Source organism: Engraulis encrasicolus, chromosome 2, assembly GCF_034702125.1.
Source record: "Engraulis encrasicolus isolate BLACKSEA-1 chromosome 2, IST_EnEncr_1.0, whole genome shotgun sequence".
NCBI classification, from domain to species: domain Eukaryota; kingdom Metazoa; phylum Chordata; class Actinopteri; order Clupeiformes; family Engraulidae; genus Engraulis; species Engraulis encrasicolus.
The window spans coordinates 43,161,043-43,184,773 of NC_085858.1; the positions used below are offsets into that span (position 1 = coordinate 43,161,043).

General features: G+C 41.2%; 1 protein-coding gene across 1 annotated transcript in view; it reads left to right on the forward strand.

The window, feature by feature from the left end:
• The window catches only part of crhr1 (corticotropin releasing hormone receptor 1), a 41,748-nt gene extending 29,580 nt beyond the window's left edge, over positions 1 to 12,168 (forward strand). The window contains exons 9-14 of the mRNA XM_063218146.1: positions 1,007 to 1,067; positions 4,608 to 4,680; positions 9,598 to 9,683; positions 10,071 to 10,206; positions 11,313 to 11,354; positions 12,028 to 12,168. Coding sequence (XP_063074216.1) covers positions 1,007 to 1,067; positions 4,608 to 4,680; positions 9,598 to 9,683; positions 10,071 to 10,206; positions 11,313 to 11,354; positions 12,028 to 12,168 — 539 coding nt within the window. The remainder of the gene's footprint in view (positions 1 to 1,006; positions 1,068 to 4,607; positions 4,681 to 9,597; positions 9,684 to 10,070; positions 10,207 to 11,312; positions 11,355 to 12,027) is intronic.
• Positions 12,169 to 23,731: the final 11,563 nt, after the last annotated feature.

The window sequence follows — 23,731 nt, forward strand, 5'->3', positions numbered from 1 at the left end:
ACAGTGAGCTTTGGAGATATTTTGATTTCTCTTACCATCCTCCTCACTGTGCGTGGTGGCAAAATAAACTTGGGTCCTCGTCCAGGCTTGTTTACCACTGTTCCAGTTGTTTTGAACTTCTTAATTATTCCTCTCACAGTAGATATGGGCAGCTGCAGTTGAGTGGCAATCTTCTTGTAGCCTCTGCCTGACCTGTGAAGGTCGACGCACATCTGCCTCACTTGTATGCTGTGTTCCTTTGTCTTTCCCATGTTTAAGAGTGGATAAGAGAAATGGCCTCGGTGTCACGTCATAGTTATACCCCAGGGAAACAGGAAGTGATGAATTACTAATTAAATGTTCCTACATACTCTGGTAAACTTTGTAAACTACTGTAGAAATGACAGAAATGCTTCAATTATATTTATTTCCTGGGAATTGTTAAGGGTGCCAATAATTGTGGAACAGGTGATTTAATGAAAAATAATTATTTTTTAGTCAGGGATTTTTTTTATTTTCCTACAATTCATTTGAGTTGAAGGCTACATTTTCCTACAATTTTCAGTGTGACAGTATTCTTCTGCAATAAACACTGAATTTATTTTAAGGCTTTTAACACATCTCAACCAGGGGTGCCAATGATTATGGAGGGCACTGTATGTACCGTAGGCTACCTTTTAAAACTTAGCTAACATCATCAAGATCAATCCCTGATCATTTTGTGTGCCATTGTTATGACAGAGATTTTGTTCTGAGCCTGGTGATATTACACTAGTTAAGTAGTTCCATCCATTTCAATGATTCATGCTAGCTTGGAGGTACAAAAAATATGTTATAAGTGCTATTGTGCTATTTGTTGTCTTCCTCCATCCATTAACCCATGATCACTGTCAAGGTTATCTGTCCTTAGTGCTCATCAGTAAATAAAACATTGAATTCATTGTGCATTGCTTGTAAGCAAATGCAACACATTCAGGCAAAATGTTTTTGTTGTGATTCATTTAACTTCCTTACTATTTTTTTGCAGGTATTCCGTTGCCGATTATAGTGGCCTGGTCGATTGGAAAGCTGTATTATGACAACGAGAAGTGAGTGAATAGCAAGTTGTTTCATTTCCATTTAGTGATCTAGTTATATTATACAGCAAAATCAGGTTTAAGAACTACGTATATCATATATATCATATACTATATCATATATATTTTTCCCATTTATGTTTTTTAATGCTCTAAAATCCCCCATAGTCTTCTAAACTACTTGTTTCCATTTTTTCTTGAGGTGGAAATTCCCCACATCCAAAATGGCAGATATGCTGTAATATAAAAATTAAATTAGCTGTTTTTCTGATCTTAGTAGAGATGCACCGGATCCTGATTTTTAGGATCCTGCCGGATACCGGATCCACTGCTTAAGATCCTGCCGGATCCGGAACCGGATACCGGATCCTACGAAAGGGTTGAAACACATAGCCTACTCGCACACGTGGGCCCTTTTTATCACGTTGGCTCAAACTATTTTGACTGAAAAGCCTCGGCTATCGGATCCTGGATCCTGGAACCGGATCCGGATCCTGTGAAAAACCCTATTATCCTGCCGGATCCGGATCCGGAACCGGATCCAGTGCATCTCTACTTATTAGCATTTGTTTGTTACCAAAATAAAGATTGTTGTTTCATTTTATAAACTAATGATAACATTACCTTTGAATTTCCAATGAAAATATTGTCACTTACAGTTTTAATATAATGAAATAGTCAAAATAACACAGAAGACAAATGTTTTCAGATCTCAAAACCTGATATTCACTTTAAAACAACAAAATAGTAATGTTTTACCTTAGGAGGAGTTCAGAAATCAATCTTTGGTGGAATAAGCATGACTTGTAATCACAGCTTTCATGCGTTTTGGGATGCTTTCCACCACTCTTTCCCGTTGCTCTTGGATGACTTTATTATATAGTCCTGGTGCAAGAATTGCCTGGTGTAGCGTAATAGGAGAATTCATCCTGACCCCCAGGGTATTTCATGTCCCGACATGGACTCAGAGAGCTCAAGGTCAAGTTTATACTGAAGACCACGTTTGAGGTGTGACACTAGTCTGCGAGACGAGTGTCTCACTTCGACTGTGCTCTCGCTGGGCAGCAAAGGCGATAATCGTCCATAAATGCCAAGAGGCTGAAGCCCCAGTGTCTGAGTGCTTCAACACATTTGGTGAACAGGTGGGGTGTTTGGGTGTAACCAACCAAACGGTATTTTTGTGAATTCATACGCAGCATCCTGAAAGGTGAACCTCAGATATTTTCTGCTGTGGTTTATTTGTTTGGTATGTCGTGAGGCCCTCTGGTGGTGGACTCATTAAGTGACCCAGGGGCAAACTTAGTGTGGATTCCAATATGCAGACTTCTGTCTTCCCTTGCTCACTTGCCTGCTTGTGACCTCATGATAATGTCACTGACGACAGAAAATTAATTCAATATCTTGCAAAAGCACAATTCTATTGTCCTTTTCTCATTTGTAATTGGGATGGTGAGTGAAAAACAGTCCCCCAAAAGTTGTCGTGGCTAGGCTAACAGCTGGGAAACTTTGTTTTCTCCACTGAGACGGACTAGGAGGCAGAACGAGGCCACAAGCACAAGTGGAGGACGGGAGTGTGCATATTGGAATGCACTCTTAAATCAAAGAGCCTGGGCATTTCCTGGATCCATGTGATGTCATGTGAACACCCCTTTAGGAGACCTTTGGAGGCTTTAGCTTGAAGATAAAATTAGGTTCCCTTGACACTGTAGATGGCGGTAGCGCACATCTTATGCAAGCCGTCACCAAATGCCACAGAAAGAGAAGAAGAAGAAGGGGGCGACACCCCCTTAGGACAATGTTTCCCAACCTTTTTTTGTATTGCGCACCCCCTTAGCCTTTTTGTTGTGCCATGCAGGCCTCTAAATTAACACCCGCCAGGCCAAATGCTGGTGAAATTTCAGTTTGGCTGGTGAAAAAGACCAGCTTATCAGCTATATTCACCCATCAGTGAGTGTGTGTTTGGCTAGTAGAATTAACATCTACTTGCCATTTTGGCTGGTGATGAAAAAAGTTAATTTAGAGACCTGGTGCCATGAGTACCCTGGCTTAACTTCTGCTCTGCATCTCTTCCTCTATCCCCATGTGACTATGCTCCAAGTCCAAGGACTCCCTGCAGGGTGCTCATGTATCCCTAGTGGTACACGTACCCCTGGTTGGGAAACACTGCCTTAGGAGACCAAAATTGAGCCACACTTCTTTGAATCGGGTGGCCGGAGTTTGAATCATCTTACACTACTAAGAACATCTTTGCTTTAACTGCTCTGTGCCCTGGGCTGGGGGCTTGCAGGGAGCCCTATGAGCTGGATGTTTGCCCTGCTGCTGTACTGTACGAAGGCAAAGATCCCTATGTGTTGCACCTCTTCCTGGGTCTAGGGGAGGAATGGGCAACTTTCATGATAAGTAGGGGGGTCACATTTTCCCTTGGCCACTATCAGAGGGCCACATTACCACGGATCTGGCAGCAACTTGCAGAGTGCGAAGAGCAATTGGATGGTCACTGCAGGGGCGGAGATATAGGGAGGGCAAGCAGGGCATTTGCCCCTGGGCCCTCCTGTGTTGGTAGCGGGGGCCCTATTGTGACCAAAACAGGCCGTATGAAGGGCCCTATAAGTGTGTTGCCCAGGGGCAAACTTGGCAACTATAATACATACATAATCCATGTTCGGCCCCTTTGATGGGAGGAACTTTAAAAACTGGCCCTCGCTGAGATTTAATTGAAAAGCCCTGCCCTAGGGCCTGAGTCCCTTGGCTGGGGGTGCGTGGTCTGGCCTGCTCTCCCTGATGTCTTGGGAGGAGAAATGACCCTTGGTCAAAAGGGAGTCAAACTCAAATTGACTGAGGGCCAAAATAAAAATGCGGAACAAAATCACGGGTCGAACAAAATGGACAAAAATTGTGCATGCATGCACTTACACATTAATCACAACATTAATCCTTGACTATATAAAATGCATGCCCAATAAAAAAAATGTGAACTTGCAAAATTGTTCTAAAATGGATGTCATTTTGCAACGAAGCTCTTCATATCTAACAATGATCCTCAGCATAACACTGAACTTCTCAGCCAACACTGTTATACAGTATGTACATGACTTGATTACATTTCGGAGGCCTCAAATGCGCTGGCTTCAAGCAGGGACGCATCCAAGCGAATTTGTGAAGTGAAATTACATATGGCATTCATCCCTATAGAAAGTTTTCCCGTTTACAAACATTCACACTCTGAAGAGGGGCAAGATAAACACATATAATAATGTATATGGCAATTGAATAGCAGCAAAGAGGGGGAGAGACAAGCACAGTAAAGACGTTGAGACAAGTTGAATCTTGTGCAAATGAGGAGTGATTTTTTAGCAATCAAATACGCCGCTACGACATGTTTAATGCCAGCTGTCAGAATGGAACACGGAATTTTGCCTTCGTGTTTCTAATTTTGCTTCCATGTGTCCCGAGTGTTAATTTCATCATGTTTGGGGAAGCTGATGAGTGATTAGCTCATCTTGGGGAAGGTGATGAGTGATTAGCTTGTTTTTCTGCTGTGTTGCGCTGCAGGTGCTGGTTTGGAAAGCGGGCTGGTGTCTACACAGACTACATCTACCAAGGACCCATGATCTTTGTACTGCTGGTAAGATACACAGCTTTTATTATTCTTATTATTATGTCTTCAATTCCTGTTTATCTTCCCTTGAGTTCGGGTCAGCATATTTGCTGTAATGTATTTGATGTGGACCCGAGATCCTTTTATATCAAAACACCCCCACATCAGCCTGCTTGTCCAGATTACAATGCGTTCTCTGTGGGATTTTAGGGACCACTCTCATTTTACATCAAAAACATGACACATAACTGTTCTTGAGCAGATGAGCTGACTCACTCTACTTTGTCCTGCAGAACAATTGTGATTCATGTCATGTGTTGGTAGTAGGCCTAATAACTGTTTCTAACCCATTTTTTCAATATCCGATTTGGAAACGACCTGAACACCACAGGTGTTCCATTTTTAGCTAGACCATTTTCAAACCTGGGAAAACAAAATAGTTATGTTCAACCAACGCTACAGACACTAATAGTCATGAATTAATTCACTGTTAGTTATGCTCAGCCAAACACCAACAGTTATACATTACTTATCAATTTGTTAAGTAATAATATGCTATTTATTTGTCTTTTCATGGTTAAGTAACCATGTACGCACTTAAATGAAATGTATTATTAACCAGAATGTAATAATATATTATTAGCTAAGTTGATCAGACAGTACAACCTCCACCAAGGCAACTCAGAATAAAAAAAAACAGCTTACACTTCCATATATCAATATACCGGTATCTGGTTTTCTAAATGAAGTAAATGATAGAAGTCCGCAACAGTTTAATGCTCCCAGTGATTTATTTGCACGACGTTTCGGACCTTCGTCCTTTTTCAAGTGCAACCTTCAGTTACTTTATTTTGTCCAGCACCTGTACCACTGATGTGCGCGCATTCTCTACCTTCTTGAACTTTTCTCAATGACACATTCATGGTAGTTCAGTCATATGCAAAACACCAAACCCTGTGTAACAGGAATGTGTTACACAGATTAATTTTACGACTATGCCAGTCTAATTTGAGGTTGAGACAGCCCTGTCAGTATACCAAGACATCCCTGTCAGTATGACAATTTTTTAAACCAAGATCGCCCATCCAAGTTCCGGTGATAACGAAAGGAGATGCAGCTGTCACACATCCTTCGTTTAATTTAATTTCTTCTTTGTAATGACCCATTACAAATGGTACCATAGAAGGGACAAAACACGGATAAAGGGTGATCATTGTTTTAATTATCACATTTCTAGGGTAGGGGTGGGGAACCTATTTCATTCAAAGGGCTACTTCAAATTCCTCCAAGGGCCGTACAAGTCCTCAGAGGGCCGTACTATGAACACAAACCAGGATTTCCCCCTGCACTTTAGGCCTATATTGAAGGCAGCCACCTTTAAAACAGACCCCACCTTCTCTATGTCCCCTGAGTATACCCTAATCATAGCGAAAATGTAATTTCTAAGATTCCTGTACAAAATATTTCATATTTCATGTGAAGCTGCATAACATTAAAATTATGTCGGGGGCCGGATAAAACGGCCTCAAGGGCCGTAAACGGCCCTCCAGACATAGGTTCCCCACCCCTGCTCTAGGGTAGTACAAATAACAAAGAAGGAGCAGTGCTCCAACGTCAAAACCAAAACGCAGGTCACAGGTGGGTTGAAACAAAGTGGGAAGTGGGAAGTGGGAAGAGGAGAGCCAGAAACGCAAGAGGAGGAAGAGCAGTCCTCAGCCATCACTTAAATACTGCACTGTCCGCCTCCAGGCGCAGGTGGAATCAATAATCAGTGCTGCAATCCAGTTGAAGGTAAACACATTAGGGGGCGACAAAGGACTGAATTTGTGGGGGGGGGGAGAAAAATTTATGCCACTCGGTGGTAACATGACCTTTTTCTCCTTTTCAAGTTCTTACTTTGCCATTAAGACTAATGTGCAAAATAAGCATGTGAAAAAGACATTACATAATAAATAAAAAAAGAGTTACAATACTGAAATGAGGCTACACTGACACATTAGTTATCACCACACAAACAAAGGCCACTCCAAAAGAGATGCAATTAAACAAATGACAACTGACATCCTCCCTGGGGTCTCCTCATGCCTAATAATCACTCCGCCATGTTTGGAACGTAACCAGTGGCGCTTATTTTGAACTCACCAACATTCTATTCCACAGGCTAGAAAGCGTGAGAGGTTGAAAACAAGATGGACGCCATCGGTTCATCATAATAGCCCAAGTTTTTCTACATAAGACAAATAATGAGACATTAGAACAAGATATGTTGATTTGTTGGAGTCACAGTGTGGGTGTGAGATCTGCCGTGCACAGATCTCATTTGAGCTGCGGGAGAGGGAAGGACGAGGAAGAGATGCCCTTACGCAGCTAATGGAACTAGTGCAACTAATGGAACTAATAACTAATGGGGCTAAATGGAAGCTTGCCGCCCACAGAAATATGCAAATCAATGTGCAGGCTCACAAAAGTAGGCATCTGGCCAGAAACAAACAAGAGACTGGGTGCCATCCAGGCTGGACTGGGGGAGAAATAGGGCTGGGCACTTTTGGCTTAAAGGGGCCCTTCATAATTAGCGGCGCAGAACTGACACTCCGGTGGGCCCCGCACCCTCGTGGGCCCCTATTTTCAGAAATGTAAAAAAAACAACAAAATTTTTTTTTTTTAAGCATTTCTGAAATTAGGGGCCCACGAGGGTGTGGGGCCCACCGGGAAATGCCCGGTATGCCAGATGGCCAGTCCAGTCCTGGATGCCATTCAATTTAAAATGCTGGCTGCTTGGAACTGGAATAAATTGTGTAATATAGCATAAGTTTATTTGGGGAGAGTGAGAATGAGACCCCTTCCTCTGCTTCACATACACCAAACATTTGCCTGATTCAGAGTTTCAGCAACGAAGTTGTACATTCATCATGCATCATTTTAGATAGCTTAGTCTAATTGAAGTCCACACAAAAATACACAAATCACATAGGCCTACGGTTTCATGGAACGTTTCAGGCTGGCACTGTCAGCTCTTCATTACATAGCAGCCATACAATCTGTCTATTCAGAGCGGCTTTGCATAAGCCGGGCATACACTCTGTGATATATTCAGTCGCGGGTATTCTGCTCCTGCTCACACTGTACAGTACGAGGGAATCGCAGGGTTTAAAAGTTCACATCTCACTACTCACATCCTCACATATGACCAGCGCTGTCAACTGATTATAGTTTTTCTAAATTGGTTTGGCTCGTTTCTTGACACTGAGATGTCAATCCTATAACTATAGGGGCATTAGGCCAAACACTCTTACAGCTCTGCTCCTGCTCACACTGTACGAGGGAATCGCAGGGTTTAAAAGTTCACATCTCACTACTCATGTCCTCACTTATACGAATTGAGGGAATATACGGTAACACTTTACTTTACGGATCGCTAATAAGGTGGTAATTTCATGTTAATTTCATAGTTATTTCATATTTCAGGGTAATAACTGTTTGTTTTTTAGTAACAACAGCAAAATAACCATACAGTTTCTAGTGCATTGTGGTGACACCCTGATGACTCGCAGCACGGTGACACTTTGTTGACACACACACGCACGCACGCACGCACACGCACACGCACACACACAAACACACACACACAGAGACACACACACACACACAATGCACTGGAAACTGTATGGTTATTTTGCTGTTGTTACTAAAAACAAACAGTTATTATCCTGAAATAACTATGAAATTAACACAAAATTACCACCTTATTAGCGATCCGTAAAGTAAAGTCTTACCGAATATACTGTATATACATGTATATTTGGTAACCACATGAAAGTGAAAGAAAGCCCATTGGGAAACTCCAACTCCCATTGTCATTGTGACACAGCACTCCACAGCACACAAGTGAACACTGCACACTGCACACAACGAAATTGCATTTATGCCTCACCCGTGCAAGGGGGCAGCCCTCAGTGGCGCCCCATGGGGAGCAGTGCGGTGGGACGGTACCATGCTCAGGGTACCTCAGTCATGGAGGAGGATAGGGGAGAGCACTGGTTGATTACTCCCCCCACCAACCTGGCGGGTCGGGAGTCGAACCGGCAACCTCTGGGATGCAAGTCTGACGCCCTAACCGCTCACCCATGACATGGAAGTGATTTGTTTTTATTACATACTTTAGCGTACAAAAACTCAATGTGGGCACACAGTCTTGATAATTTTTACATTCCAAGACATATGAATTGTATTTTTATACCGGACTGTGAAGAAACTGTTCCGCAGATTTGCATTTGTTTAGCTAAGAGCTCTGCCATTTTACATCTTAAAGGTGCACTGTGTAGGATGGTGGCCAGAGTAGGTATTGCAACTGTGCTGCTCATTGAAACTGTGCTGCCTATTGTCAAATTCGATCTTTTCATGAATATTTACAAAATAATAAACTAATGTTTAATGGAAATTCAAAATGGCAGCCATGGAGAAGATCCACCAATTCATGTATGAAACACATTTCCCAGTCAAAAAGAATATTTACAATTAGGTGGAGGTATATATTTGTGAAAAAGGTAACATTTGTGAATGGGCACTGGGCAGCATGAATTCTGAAAAGAAAATGCAGAAATATTACACAGTGTACCTTTAAGGCCAGTCCTAATTAAGGGAGGGGAGGGGCATGGGGGACCAGTTACCAGGTGAATTTGTGACGGTTTGCAAACAGATTTTACTGTTGCCAGCAACTGCTGTGCAAGCTGTAGGGCTTAGAGTATGCGGGAATGCAAGGGGCCACACACAGACGGAAATCCCTCTTTTCATGCTGTGACTGACTTTTAATGTCTAGGTGGCTATTCATTTTGTCCACAACTGTATATACATCTATACATACATGTACGCATGAGACCAAGTGTGAATGTCAACATGACAGTCTTGATTTTTTTATGAAGAGTGGGTGTGTTTTTTTCTCCCTAGATCAATTTCATTTTCCTGTTTAACATCGTAAGAATCCTAATGACAAAGCTGAGAGCCTCAACCACGTCTGAGACAATTCAGTACAGGTGAGAAGCAAAGCCACTTTGGCATAACCCACCCACAGCCGCAATACACACAAACAAACACAGTACCCGCACAGAAAACATTGCATCACACAATATTACTACATTACACTTTAATCCAAAGCAATTTACAGTTAGTTGCATAGTATTGGCTACAGTCACTGGCTCCTCACATCATCCCTGTCTTAGTTTATGATTGTCAACACAAAAATGTAGAATAGAACAGAATAGCATGACTGTGTAACGTTCATATCGGTAAAACATCTGAGTTTTAAGAGATCGAAAAAGCTAGCATTAGCAGAAAACAAGTCAAAGTCATGCAAAGTTCAGCGCTTTTTTTCCGTTAGTCTTTTCAGTCCTGTGATCCTCTTGTGTGTTCTTCTCCAACAGGAAGGCGGTGAAGGCCACTTTGGTTCTGCTGCCTCTTCTGGGCATCACCTACATGCTGTTCTTCGTCAACCCGGGGGAGGGCGAGGTCTCCCAAATCGTATTCATCTACTTCAACTCTTTTCTAGAGTCCTTCCAGGTAAACACAAGTAAGAAGAGAGGTTACGCTTTATTTTAACGGTTCACTATTACAGTGGATCTACCACATTAGGTACAGTGTAATAACCAGTGTAACAATATTTAATGTGAAACAATCTTGTACTTACATATAGGGTTAGGGTTGGTACATGGTATTACACTGGTATTAAATGGTATTAAATATTGTTACACTGGTCATTACACTGTACCTAATGTGGTAGATCCACTGTAATAGTGAACCATTACAATAAAGTGTTACAGAGAGAGAGAGAGAGAGAGAGAGAGAGACAGAGACAGAGACAGAGACAGCGCCTTGGGCTACAAGCCTGTTAACCGTGTTAAGTTAACCATGTTAACTAAATCCAACAAGATTTTGGTTCACTTATTAAAAGGATGTCAGCAGAATAAAGACAAACTGGGCTACTTCTCAGTGACTAGACACAAGGATGACCGGAGCACTCAGCATACTTTTAGAGTATTAGCATATTAGCATTTTAGAGTTTTTTTATTTTTTGGTGCACAAAGTGACTGACGTTTCAACGCACGAAACATAGAAAACCTCTAAAAGTACTGTATGCTGAGTGATCCAGTCATCCTTGGGTCTAGTCACTGAGAAGTAGCCCAGTTTGTCTTCATGGTTCACTTATTCTTTGTTCATGACAAAACCATGTTTCAGAACATGAGCAGCCTAATGAGGGATGGTTGTCTGACAGGTTGCTTTAAATCTGTGACTCATGACAGAGATGTATTATGCGAATGGTGTGTGAGTCACAAAACAGCTTAGCTCTCTGTGAGACTCTTCTCTACTCTAACATGTGGAATCACAGACGAACATGCTTGTATGGGAGACAATGAATGAGAGTTATGCTATAGGCCTATATGTGTTTTTTTCACCTTCTTTTTTGTCTGTGGTTCTGTTTTCTTTGAAGTGTGTACTGTTCTGTGATGTTTTTTTCATGTGATATGGATCCCCCTGGGTCTGAAATAAAGAAGGAATTGAATTGAATTGAATTGAATTGAGTTGTATAAATAGATTATCCTGTTATTGAGCAAGTCTTGAACAGAGTTCTGATGTTGCCTCCCCTCTCTCCCTGTTCTGTACTACAGGGCTTTTTTGTTTCTGTGTTCTACTGCTTTCTCAACAGTGAAGTAAGTGGATTTTCCCTTTCCCTGTTCATTACACACTTTATCCTTTTCCTCCTGTCCAGCAAATGGCTAATACTGCTGGCGAGAGAGAGAGAGAGAGAGAGAGAGAGAGAGAGAGAGAGAGAGAGAGAGAGAGAGAGAGAGAGAGAAAGGAGAGAGAAAGGAGAGAGAGACTTTGTTACTGTAATACCCAAGGGGGAAATTGAATGCCACCTGGCCATCCACACAGCACATAACAAGCACATATACAAACACATAATACATAAGAGCTAAACATAAACAAATAAACAAGAAACAGTCCATCATAAAAACACACAAAGAATCGCCACAACATGAAACATTACTGTAGATTACAGTAGATAATAGATATACAGTAGTTTCTCCATGTTTCCTCTTGGAACGTCATTCAAAGTTTAATCATATCAGAGCCATAGATAGAGAAGAGTTGACACAATCTTTGATCTCTGGTCACGTGGTTTTACAGCCATTTGAGACTATAAGCCTAGGCAAACAGTGAGTGTGCATCTTCATGTGTGTGTGTGTGTGTGTGTGTGTGTGTGTGTGTGTGTGTGTGTGTGTGTGTGTGTGTGTGTGTGTGTGTGTGTGTGTGTGTGTGTGTGTGTGCATGTGTGTGTGCGTGTGTGCGTGCGTGCACGTGCGTGTACCCTCTCCACAGGTTCGGTCTGCTGTTCGAAAGCGCTGGCATCGCTGGCAAGACAAGCATTCCATTCGCGCCCGCGTGGCCCGAGCCATGTCCATCCCCACTTCTCCGACGCGCGTCAGCTTCCACAGTATTAAGCAGTCGTCAACTGTGTAAGGAACAAACTACAGGACAGTGTGCTACGAACTTATGAACTGAGGTGATTTCCGGCATCAGCTGTTCTTGGTACCTGGGTTCCACTAGACAAGACAAGACAAGACAAGAAAACCGTCTCTCTCACGAGCATCTGGTTTTCAAAAAGGGAGCAGGATTGATTGACTCCACAGAAACCACAGATTCCACAGCCTCAAGCATTGCAGTGCGACTGCGGTATTAACTGATGAGCTGATGTATTTTCTGCCAGTGTCTTTTGTATGAGACCAAATTTCAGGATGCCAGCTTTGTTTTCCTGCTAAAATTATGTGTGATGTGTGAAACAACTCAGAGTCAGGACATATCACCCTTTCGTTCAACCCGCCCCATTTTTCAAGTGAGCAAAAGAAGGAAAATGAATCAGCTCTGTTGGACAATCACTGGTCATAGTAAAAGTTCAACAATTGTGAATCTCTTGGAAAAGAATGAAACTACTGGTGCAGTGAGCTAGATGTTGAAGAGGTTGGTCAAGGAAAAAAAAACATCAATAGTTGATGACAAATATTCGGAGAAAAAACCCCGAAACACATCACTCATCAACCTCCACAGTGCAAGGGAAGACTCTGAGAGCAGAAATACAGAAGCATTACCACACATACAAAACAGTCATTAGCAGTAAAAAATCTCCACAACAGTTCTGGAACACAATATTGTGGAATAATGGGGCCTTTATTCATCTCTACGCAGTAGCGTTTTGCTATTGGATCGGCCCTTTAGCTCAGCGGTCTCGTACTGGGCCTCCCATTTCCAAGTCGATGCGTTGACGAGGTGGCGAATTCGCGGCCCCGAGGGGGGCAAACTGCAGGAGAACACCTCCGTCACAGTGGAGCCGTTGACCCGGGATGAGAGTGAGGTTCAGGGGGGTGAGTGTAACAGAGGCCAACTAGCAGTGTGTGGCGTGGTTCGTCAGTAAACTTCCCTCCCGATGCCTCAATTCAGTGCGATAGCGTTGGGCTATCAGACCAGCCCTTTAGCTCAGTGGTCTCATACTGTGCCTCCCATTTCCGAACCGATGGGTTGACAAGGTGGCGAGTTCACAGACCCGAGGGGGGCAAACTGTGCGGGAACACCTCCATCATAACAGGAGCAATACAAATATCGTTTCTGAGCTCCGGAAAAATCGGGAACTCCTCCCACTTAGTCGAGAAGCAAACAACCAATAGCAAAGCAAGGGTGGTCAGACCAAGTCTCGAAGAGATTTGAAAGTCGATCAGGCTATTTAAAAGTGTACTCAAAGCATACTAAAAAGTACAATTGAAGTAGGCCTACACTTAAAGTGTATTCACAAGTACATTAAATTACATACATTTAATCATGTAATTCAAGCCATTCTGTAGATATTTCGGCTGTTACAGAAGGGTAAGCACATTAGGAGTACACATTCATACACAATTCAGGATTTAAATATGCAACTAGCTGATCAACAGACTTGTTTTTTTAGCCATTATGTACTCATTGTACATATACACAGAGTACACAGTATACTTATACTAGTACACATACTCATAGTACATTTTTGTTTATACTTTTCAGTATAAGACAGGTGTACTCCCCATATACTTCTCTATAGTATATAAAATAAAGTTTATGAAAAGTTATTAGTATTTCAGGTATACTTACTCAATTTTAGTGCAAAAGAAGTATAGTCATAGTGCATGTAAATAAACTGCTTTTTGCTGAAGGTAATTATGGCCTGGGCATGTACAACTGCTTCTGGAACAGGCTCCTTTAATTTCATTGATGATGTACTGTAACTGATCATGGTCAACTTTCTATATCCGGCCATATTTGCAAGCAGGCAAACAATGGTTACTTCGCTATCCCAGAATTGGCAGGAGATTGGCAACTGCACGGTCAATGGCCATTAGTGTGCCATCAAGTGCGGCCCCCAGTTATGTAAATGATCATGTGTTAAAATACTTCTAGCTCACCTAAAAATGCTGCGATGTAATACAAATGGTGATAAATCCAAAATGATTTAACACATCTAGATTTAAATGCCAGGAAATGAAAGCTGACATTCTGAACTTTTGTTTCATATTCGTCTTCTGGTCTGAAACCCAAACATCTTCGGCGGACAACAACAAAAACAAGGAGATTTTGCTTGCTATTCTGGAGGGGACTGTATTTTCCAGGACTGCACCTGGCCCACACAACCTTCTCGCTCAAGAGCTTCTGGCTGTAAAAACATGATGTGATGTGATTGACCTATGAACTATGAAATGAGGCATTTTCCGCCATGGTCTTGTCTTAGTACTTGCAGAGAGGTTCTAAGGGTAAGACGAGAGAGTTCACGTGCCACTTTTCAGAAAGAATGGTCTTCGCTCGCTCGACAGTGCCCCTAGGGTGAACTACAGACATGGGTCGAATAGCCAGTGGGGAGGCTGTTTGTAGACCAGCTGTGGCACTTTGATTCCACTCTACCACACAACCAAAGAATCATCTAATAGAGAAAGATACTTCATTCCGGGATCCATGTGATGTCAGGTGAACGCCCCTTTAGGAGACCTCCGGTTAGGAGACCTTAGAGACCTTAGGTTGATAAATGGAGTTCCCTTGGCGCTGTAGATGGCAGTAGCAAAGTCATTTAGTTTAAGTCCTTTCACTCAGCGGCCATCTTGGCTACGCTTCCGGTCTTACTATTTGGGATACTATTTCAGATTAGTCATGCGCGGAATTTCACGACATACGTTCTGCTTCACGCTCTGTGAGATAAAGTGGCCGCGGACTCTGTTGCAACCCTATGCGAGTAGCTACCCGATATGAACCGCACATGTCATCAGCAACTAACTGGCTGAAGCAGATTCTCAGGGCATGCCGCTTGACTATGAGCAGTCGTAAAAGGTTGCGTCGAGACGGCGAGATGATTGGATAAGTGACAGCGCAGATCAGCAAGCAATTGGCTCTCGTTACCGGACAGGTGGGATATGTGTATGCACGCGCCATATTAGCGTAACGAATTGCACCCGTTCATTCCTATGGGGGCTTTCTGAAGTGTTCTGAAGTGTCTCTCTGGCAGTAGTGCACAGCTTGTGCAAGCCATCACCAAACACCAGAAGAAGGAGGGGACAGCACCCCTTAAGGAGACCAAACTTGATGACATTGCATTTGCATTGGGTGGGCGGAGTTTGGGTTATCTTTCTCTAATAGACGATTCTTTGACACAACCTTCTTTCCTAAGAACTTCTGAGACCAATTCTGGAATTGTCTCTGTGATGGTTACTGGCCCTTCTTAAATCCTCACTAAGTAATCTTTCATAAATGTTACTCTAAGTGCTGTATATTTGAGACCTATAATATATTTTCTAATATATTACAGATATAAAGATATTAGAGAGATGTATTCAGTTGGTTATGAATGTGCATTTCTTTTTTTTGTAAAATGTTGCCTTTATTTGGAAAGGAAAATGAAACATGTGGAGAGAGAGATGGGGAAGGACTGGAATCTGGACCTGGGTCACCTTGGGTTTTTTCTTTCAAGAATCTGTTCCGTAAACCATGTACCAAACACCAGAAAATGTAAAGGTTTATTTTGACATTCCTTAGTCTTAGAAGAATGCGTTTACACAGCTGTTTTCTTTTTCTGTTTTGCTAAACATATGTTTTCTTCCCTATTTTTTCTACTATAACTGATTTCACACACCGTTTTCGAATCTGCATTAAAAAAAAATGCCAAGAGCCGTCATCACTATGCTTATCCGGTGCAGGGGTGTCAGCTGACCCAATGCTATACAGGGGCACAGTAGGGCACTGAGAGATAATGTGAGCGTGGGAGCATAACAATTTTTTGCAGTTATTTATTTTAAAAAGCTTGTACATTCGTATTATTGTAAGTAGTGCATGTGCACTATTTTGTGCACATTCTGTAGATTACGCCGTATGCTAAACTTGAGCTAAATTCCAAGGTAGCAAGGTTGTTGTTTTTTTTGTGAAACTCAGACCGGGGCACAGCAAATCACTACCCAGGCATGTGCCCCTGTAAAATAGGTCCACCGACGGCCCTGATCCGGTGGATGACAGTCTCAATTGTTCTGTATTCACATGCAAAGGCCAAATGAGAGTTTTCACAAATATGTTTTTAGTGCTTTTAGTGTGAATCATTTTCAGAGGTCAAGGCTCTGTTTGTGTACAGTTACTTGTATTCTATTTCACCTTTAAATAGACCCATTGAGATGGGCATCTGCGCCAGGTTGCAGTGGCAAATTGCCATTATCAAACGGAATCAGGATTTAGCTCGACTCGCTCCATTTAGTCCCATATACATTTTTGTGAGTTAAGGCCCCATGGACCGGAAGTAGAAGGGCGTGACTTAGACCCATACAGCAGGTCTTCATAGTCTAGATAAGAATAGATACAAAGGTTATAGAGACAGGGCTCTTCTTTCAAAGGAAAGAACGAATTCATTTCTAAATAATAATAAAAAAACAGTTTTAGTTTAAGTCTCCTAACAAAATGTTCAATGTGCGCTTTGAATATAAGAGTGTCATCAAGCAGGATACCAAGATTTTTATGCAAATGTGCCACCTCCATCTTTTCCCTTAAGGCTGAATACTGTGGGGATATTTAACCGTCTTTTCATTGGCTTTTAAAACAAGATTTTCTTAGTCTTAGTCTTGCAGAAATGTGTGCTGGATCACATCTAAAGCCTTCTGCCTTCAGTTGACTCAACAACATTTGTAGAGGATGACCCAAAGCAATACATATAAATGAAAGGCATAAACAAAGGGGAAAAGTCTCCTTTTTTAAGTACCCACAATACACATGTAAACCATCCTGTTCACACATACTGTATGTGAATACTTTAAAAAGGAGAGGAGTTATCTCCTGCTAATACTTCTTTATGAGATTTTTTTTGTTTCCATGTAAACAAAAAACTCAATATTCACATACATCATATAAGAATTTAATATGGACTGAGGGCCTGTAGGCGCTATAATTCAATTGGAAAGGGAGATTTGCAATGTACTGTATGTTATATGTATTTATTTTTGTAGTGGTAAGAATACTGTCATTTACAGTTTCTCTTGATTGCTTGAACTATCTCAGCAGCAGCCCAGAAGCTAGCAGAAGCCAGTATGGATGAACTTGACTGGCCTGCACAGAGTCTTAACTTGAACGAAGTAAAACACCTTTGGGATGAATTAGAGCAGAGACAGGCCGTCTCGACCAACATCTGTGTGTGACCTCACCAATACGTTTTTTGGAAGAATATTCAAAACTTCCCATAAACACACGGATTATCATATTGAACCCTATGGGTTAGGGCTGGGATGGCAGTTAAGTCCATATGTGAATCAAGCAGGCTTGTACGAAATTCCAAATTGAACGAATTTGAATTCAAAGTAATGTCATAATATGAACACTAGGTGGTGGTGTTCTATGTACTCTCAATGGGTGGTGTAGCTTAAATTCAAAGAAATTCAAGGTAATGACACCACCTAGTGTTCGTATTATGGCATTACCTTGAATTCAAATTCATTCAATTCAGAATTTCGTACAAGCCTGGAATCAAGGCAGGTTAGCGAATACTTATGGTAATATAGTGTATAGGCCTATTATAGGCCTATAATAGGGCTTATACATTTTGACTATGTACTATAATTTCCCAGTGCTCACAGAAGTGACCAATAACAAATATAGGCCTACACCTCTTTCGAACATGTATTTTATTTATTATTTATTTATTTATTTCATTGAATTACTTATTTTATTTATTGATTTGTTTAATTTTTTCATGACATTGCAGGTTGATGAACACATACCACTACACAGAACATCTACATGTCCCAGATAATAGCAAAGAGAATCATTTCAATCTGTAGTTCAATTGGTAGATTCAATTATACTATAGACGTCCTTGGGTAGATTAGATGATTATGACATAGACAGTTGTACATATTCCTATACTGTAATGTGTTGTACATAGTCACGGTTAGAAAGAAAAATGTGCTAAGTACAAGGACAACAAATGACAATCACATTGTAAAAGTGTAGAAATCCAAGAATGAAACTATGGATTAGTGGTGTGTGTGTGTGTGTGTGTGTGTGTGTGTGTGTGTGTGTGTGTGTGTGTGTGTGTGTGTGTGTGTGTGTGTGTGTGTGTGCGTGTGCGTGTGTGTGTGTGTGTGGATCAGCGCTGTCTACACCTCTACAATTCATAGTAGCCTATTTGATCAGCATTATCAACTTTCTATTCGCCATATCGTCGACATGTCCTGTCATGTTGCTACACTACACAAGATAATCCTATACTGTTATTACTGTTATTGCTGCATCTTTTGACAGTGACATTTGCTCATACATGTATATGTTATTGTATTTATAATAGCTGACAATGAGAAGGGCAAGAGGCAGGTACTCGACTGAAAACAGCAGTTTTTTTTTCTTTTTCTTTTTTTGATTATGTTATGTAGACTAGGTGTGTAAATGAGCACCCAGCCAAGTCTAACGTGGCTATGCTGTGTTAGCATGTGAACAAACTTCAAACAGAAGTAAGCTTTGACTTTCTATGTATTCATAATAAATGTAATACACAATGACCCAGCTGGCTTCCTCCTTTCTTTTCTTTAACCAACGTCTTCTCCTCTCCCTAAAATCATCAGCTGAGGACTTTGAATTGTTCATGTCCATGTTTCATTTCATCTACATCATTGTTGTTGACAAGCCAGTAGCCTGCATCCCCCAACAAAAGACAGCCTATAATGATGATATAACTTCGACTGAAGATAAAATTTAGCCTACATGGCATTAATGGCTTGGCTTAACAGTAGGCCTACCGCCATTTTTTGTACTTGGGGGCAAATTCAACCAATGACACATTACTTATTATAGCCAACTAGATGCATGCCAATAGCCGCAATATCTTCCAATAGCCAACTATATAAGATAATATAGATTATAATAAGATATAAGATTTCATTTTTGTGTCAAGGAGAGATGCCCGCCGGATGTTAATGATCGCAAATGATGCACGGCCACAGATGGTGTGCGTATTTTTGTTGTTGTCTTGACCTTGTGGCAAGCGAGATCCACAAAATATATGCAATCACAATATCACATTTCACATTCGTTTCTCAGCTTGTCTCTAGCCTACAATAGCCTTCTAAAACGAAAACTATTGGTAGAGTAGGCCTACTATATTCAGTCAGAGTGAGAGGTGAGCCAGAACATGCTGCCAGCGAGAAGCCCAATATTTCAGAAGTAGCCTTTCTGATATTTTCATTAAAAATATTGCCATTTGGGTTATTATTATAGACAGTGAATTTTACATACATGTCCCCAAACACCTCTATTGACCACATCCGGTATAGATGTAGTAGTTATAAATGTAACCTAAACGAAGTAAATAGCTATTACTTTTTTTTGGCAATTTTGAAGCTCCACCACCAGGGGCTGCTGTAGCCTAGCCTCGCGAGCCATCCTACGTACTTCCGCCAAAGGATTGGCTCCACTACAGTAGTCTGGGCGTGCTTCTCTGTGGAGTGCCTGGAGCAGTAGAATTTTGATCGCAACGCCCTCCCCCCCAGAAAACAGCCAATAAGCGAATACGCCTCCCACGTGGGGGCGAAAGGGGGAGGACGCTTGTGACAATGACTTACACATCTGCGCCAGAGCCATTGGTCTGCCCTATGTTGTTGTTGAGTAACTGCCAGCGATTGGGTGAGAGGTGTCCAATAATTTCAAACCATAACTGAGTGCAAACTTCCTGCTTCCTACAATCGCTTCAGAGCAAACAAGTGCCAGACCAAATAGTCAGCCTGCCAAGCTCCAAAAATATATGTTTGATGGCATTTTCTGTTAAAAGTTGGCAACCATGCCAGAAGTTATCAGCATGGGCTAGGGCAAAGAAAATGGAATCTTGTACAAGAACGACAACTAGCTGGTGTGGCCAGGAGTGGCACTGCAGCTATGTTATCGCAGCCAAGTAAATAATGAATGGGTGCCAATGGGGCTGTACGCTTCTCTTAGAACTATCTGCCCGTGTGATTTTTTCCCTGGAAACAATGAAGTCGCGTTCGATAGATATGAGTAAGTGAAAGCATTTGCCGACACGTTTGCATCTTGTCAAGTGTTAGATTCGTGAAAATGACCCTTATTTCAACTATAGCAATGACATAACACGTGACAATCGACTTTACGGCATACGCCATTTGTTTTGTAGTTTTAAGTCTGACTTCAGATGTCGATGTGTTTAAAGTTATGTTAGGATTGTTGCGGACACCTGTTATTTATTGCATTTAAGGTGGTGGAAAAGCGGCATGTGTACATGGGGTAAAGGAAATGACTGCGCTCATCCTTAAGAATTTGGGCACCTTCAATTAACATGTTGGACGGTGGTGGGGGTTGAGGTGTGTGACCGTAGATGTCTCTGCTAGGAGGATCAGTCAGAGTACGTCTCTCGTCAGCTCTGGTCGTGGATAGTCGCAGAGATTCCTCAGCCAGCAGGTATTAGCCGAATGCTAGCGTGTTGCAGGACAAAACTAACACGTCTTTGGGAGAACAAAGCCATGTCAGGAACCTTTAACTTCACTTCTAATACAACTTCCATGATAAGGTACAGAATGTGCACACATCTTTACAAACCAGAGAACAGAATCGTCACAAATCCCTGCTGAGCCATTTAGCCCAATAGGCTCCCATTCATCTTTTACTTGGCTGCGTGCGCCAACGGGGCTATAATGGGAGCCAATGAGAGACGGCTATCTCATAGCTTAGAACATTTCTGGCATGGGCTAAGGTTTCAGAATCACCTGGTTGCCAACACGGAACTTGACCTTTAAGGTCAAATATGAAGGTCAAAAGGTCAACCACGGTCAAATAACAGTGTTATTTAGTTAAAAATTGTTAAAAAGATGTTAAAAGTGGGCAACCATGCCAGAAGTCATCAGCATGGACTAAGGATTCAGAATCAACTTGTTGCCAACATGGAACTTGACCTTTAGGGTCAAATTTAAAGGTCAAAAGGTCAAAAACAATGTATTTTCTGGTTAGTCTATTTTGGGAACTGTATATTCATGGAATTCTTTTTCAAATGTAAGCAACCATGCTAGATGGTATCAGCATGGACTAAGGCTTCAGAATCACCTGGTTGCCAACATGGAACTTGACCTTTAAGGTCAAAATTGAATGTCAAAAACAATGCATTTTCTGGTTTGCCTTTTTTGGAGGGGGGCTTCATATTCATGGAATTCTTTTTCAAAAGTTGACAATCATGCTAGAAGTTATCAGTATGGACTAAGGTTTCATGGTCCATGGTTGCCAGTATGGAACCTGACCTTTAAGGTCAAATTTGAAGTTCAAAAGGTCAACCGGGGTAAAAAAAATGTTTTTTTTTTTGTGATGTGCTTTCATAAAATACAAGTTGTTTGCATTATGTATTGAACAATTAGTACCTGGAGGAGATATTTCATATTATTTAAATCATTTTGGGTGAGTGAAAGTATTGGAACAAATAATTGTAAAGAAAATAAAACACTGTTTTGATGAGGTTTCTCCCGAAGCGGACAGCACTGTCAAAAGTTGCATTTGGGGTTTTCTGACAGTGGATGGTGGAAGTGGGCGCGAGAATCACACTTCACCTACTGTAAGTATCAGATGACTCGGGACAGTGATTAATTAAGCTTTTAATCCTACTTAGAGCCCCTTTAAACCCAAGTCTTCAGTGAACAACAAAAACAAGGAAATTTGCCTTTCTGTTCCAATAATTTAGTTGGACTGTATATTTAGAAGTTATGTAGTCTTTATTATTAGGGTATGAGTGAAAGTGATTATTGCAAATTGTCAATAACAAGAATGTAATTGATCATATTGTTTCTTTACTTCAATAATAATTAAAACAATAATTCAAATTCAAATGTGATGTCAGTACATACTGGATATTTATGTATTTAAAGGAGCTATTGTTGCTGTTATTACAAAAAGGTTGTGTCATCCAGATCATGTTCTATCCCTACGGCGTTTAAACATTCTACATTTTAATCACATGCAGGTATACAGGGCTGTCCATTTCTCAGGCAACTGCAGGCATGTATTGCCCACTTGGTTCCACAACCACATCTTATCAGTCCTAAGCTACTATGTGGAACTGGAGGTTTCCTTTACCACACAGCCATCAAGTCTACAACCTTTCAACACCTGTCTCCTCAGTGTCTTTGTTAATATGTACTTTGTCAGACTGCAGCCATACATTTGCCTGCTAATTTGCTTATGCAAGATGCAATCCATATGCATCACTTGGTGGTAACATATCAATTGCCTCTTTGTCTTCTGAAAATAGTCGATCAATACCAAAAGATAAGCATGGTACTTTATACAGGTGACACAAAAACTCCAAGCCTGGGAATGCAACAGAACATTCTACAGTAGTCATGAGAACATCAAGAGAAGTGTGCAATACTTGCTCTACTCTTACTGTAGGTTATTTCCTAACCATGATATGACAAAGCAAATCAGCAAGTGTCCCTCATTGCTAATAACCATTTGAAACACCTCAGAAATAACTGAAGTCATTATTTTTTTATGGAAAGAAGCAAATTCACTGGTGAGCCAAAGCATATCCCATTTCATACCAGCAGCTTAATGTGCTTCACAAAGAAGAATAAAGTAATTGAGATGACCAGAATGAAAATTAAAAAAATACAAGTTTAAGTTATTTTTATGAGCTATGATGAATGTCTAAGGATGACAGGCCAGAGCCACACCATGATAAGCCAAATCAAACATTAAATTATAGGCCTCAATATACAGTACCATGCAAACAACTATTTTATAAAAGGACATCACCAAAAAACCTGTTTTTTTAATTAATCTCGGTTGACCTTTTGACCTTCAAATTTGATCTTAGAGGTCAAGTTCCATATGGTAACCACCCTAGTAACACAGAACGTAAAGAGAACGTTTGACTTTTGGTTCTCTAAAGGTTGGGGTTATTACCAAACCAAAATTTACCACTTAGAAACGTTCCCTTTGGTTACAGTAAAAAACAAGCAGCCATTGGTTCCGGTTCAGTTCTGGATACGTTTCAGATACGTAATTTTTGGTTCTGTTTTGGTTCTCACTGGGTTGCCAGGAAAGTTTAATTTAAGTTCCCAGAACGATATATGTGTGGTTCCCATTCCATTCCCTCGCCGTTCTCTCACCGTACCTTTATTGCTTTTCATGTTTGTTCCCTCATCGTTCCCATATGGTTCCCATAACCTTGATGGTTACATTATAGGTCTGGTCACGTCTGGTTCCCTAGACGTGCTCCTGATGTTCCCCCAACTTTGTTTATACTGTGTTGTTCAGAGCATAAGCAATAATGACTGTCCACCCGATTAAATCATGTACGTCTACATATTGGTAACAGTATTTCCTCCAGATTTAATCATGTACACAATCTATTTTTTTTATTCCATTTCATTCATTTAACTCAACTTGGTTGGGTTGATCTAAGGTTTGGCTGTGCACACAACATCACACAAAAGATGTGGTGAGTGAAAGAAATAACTTGAGAACTTGTTACACCTTTGCCGGTAACAAGCAAGCC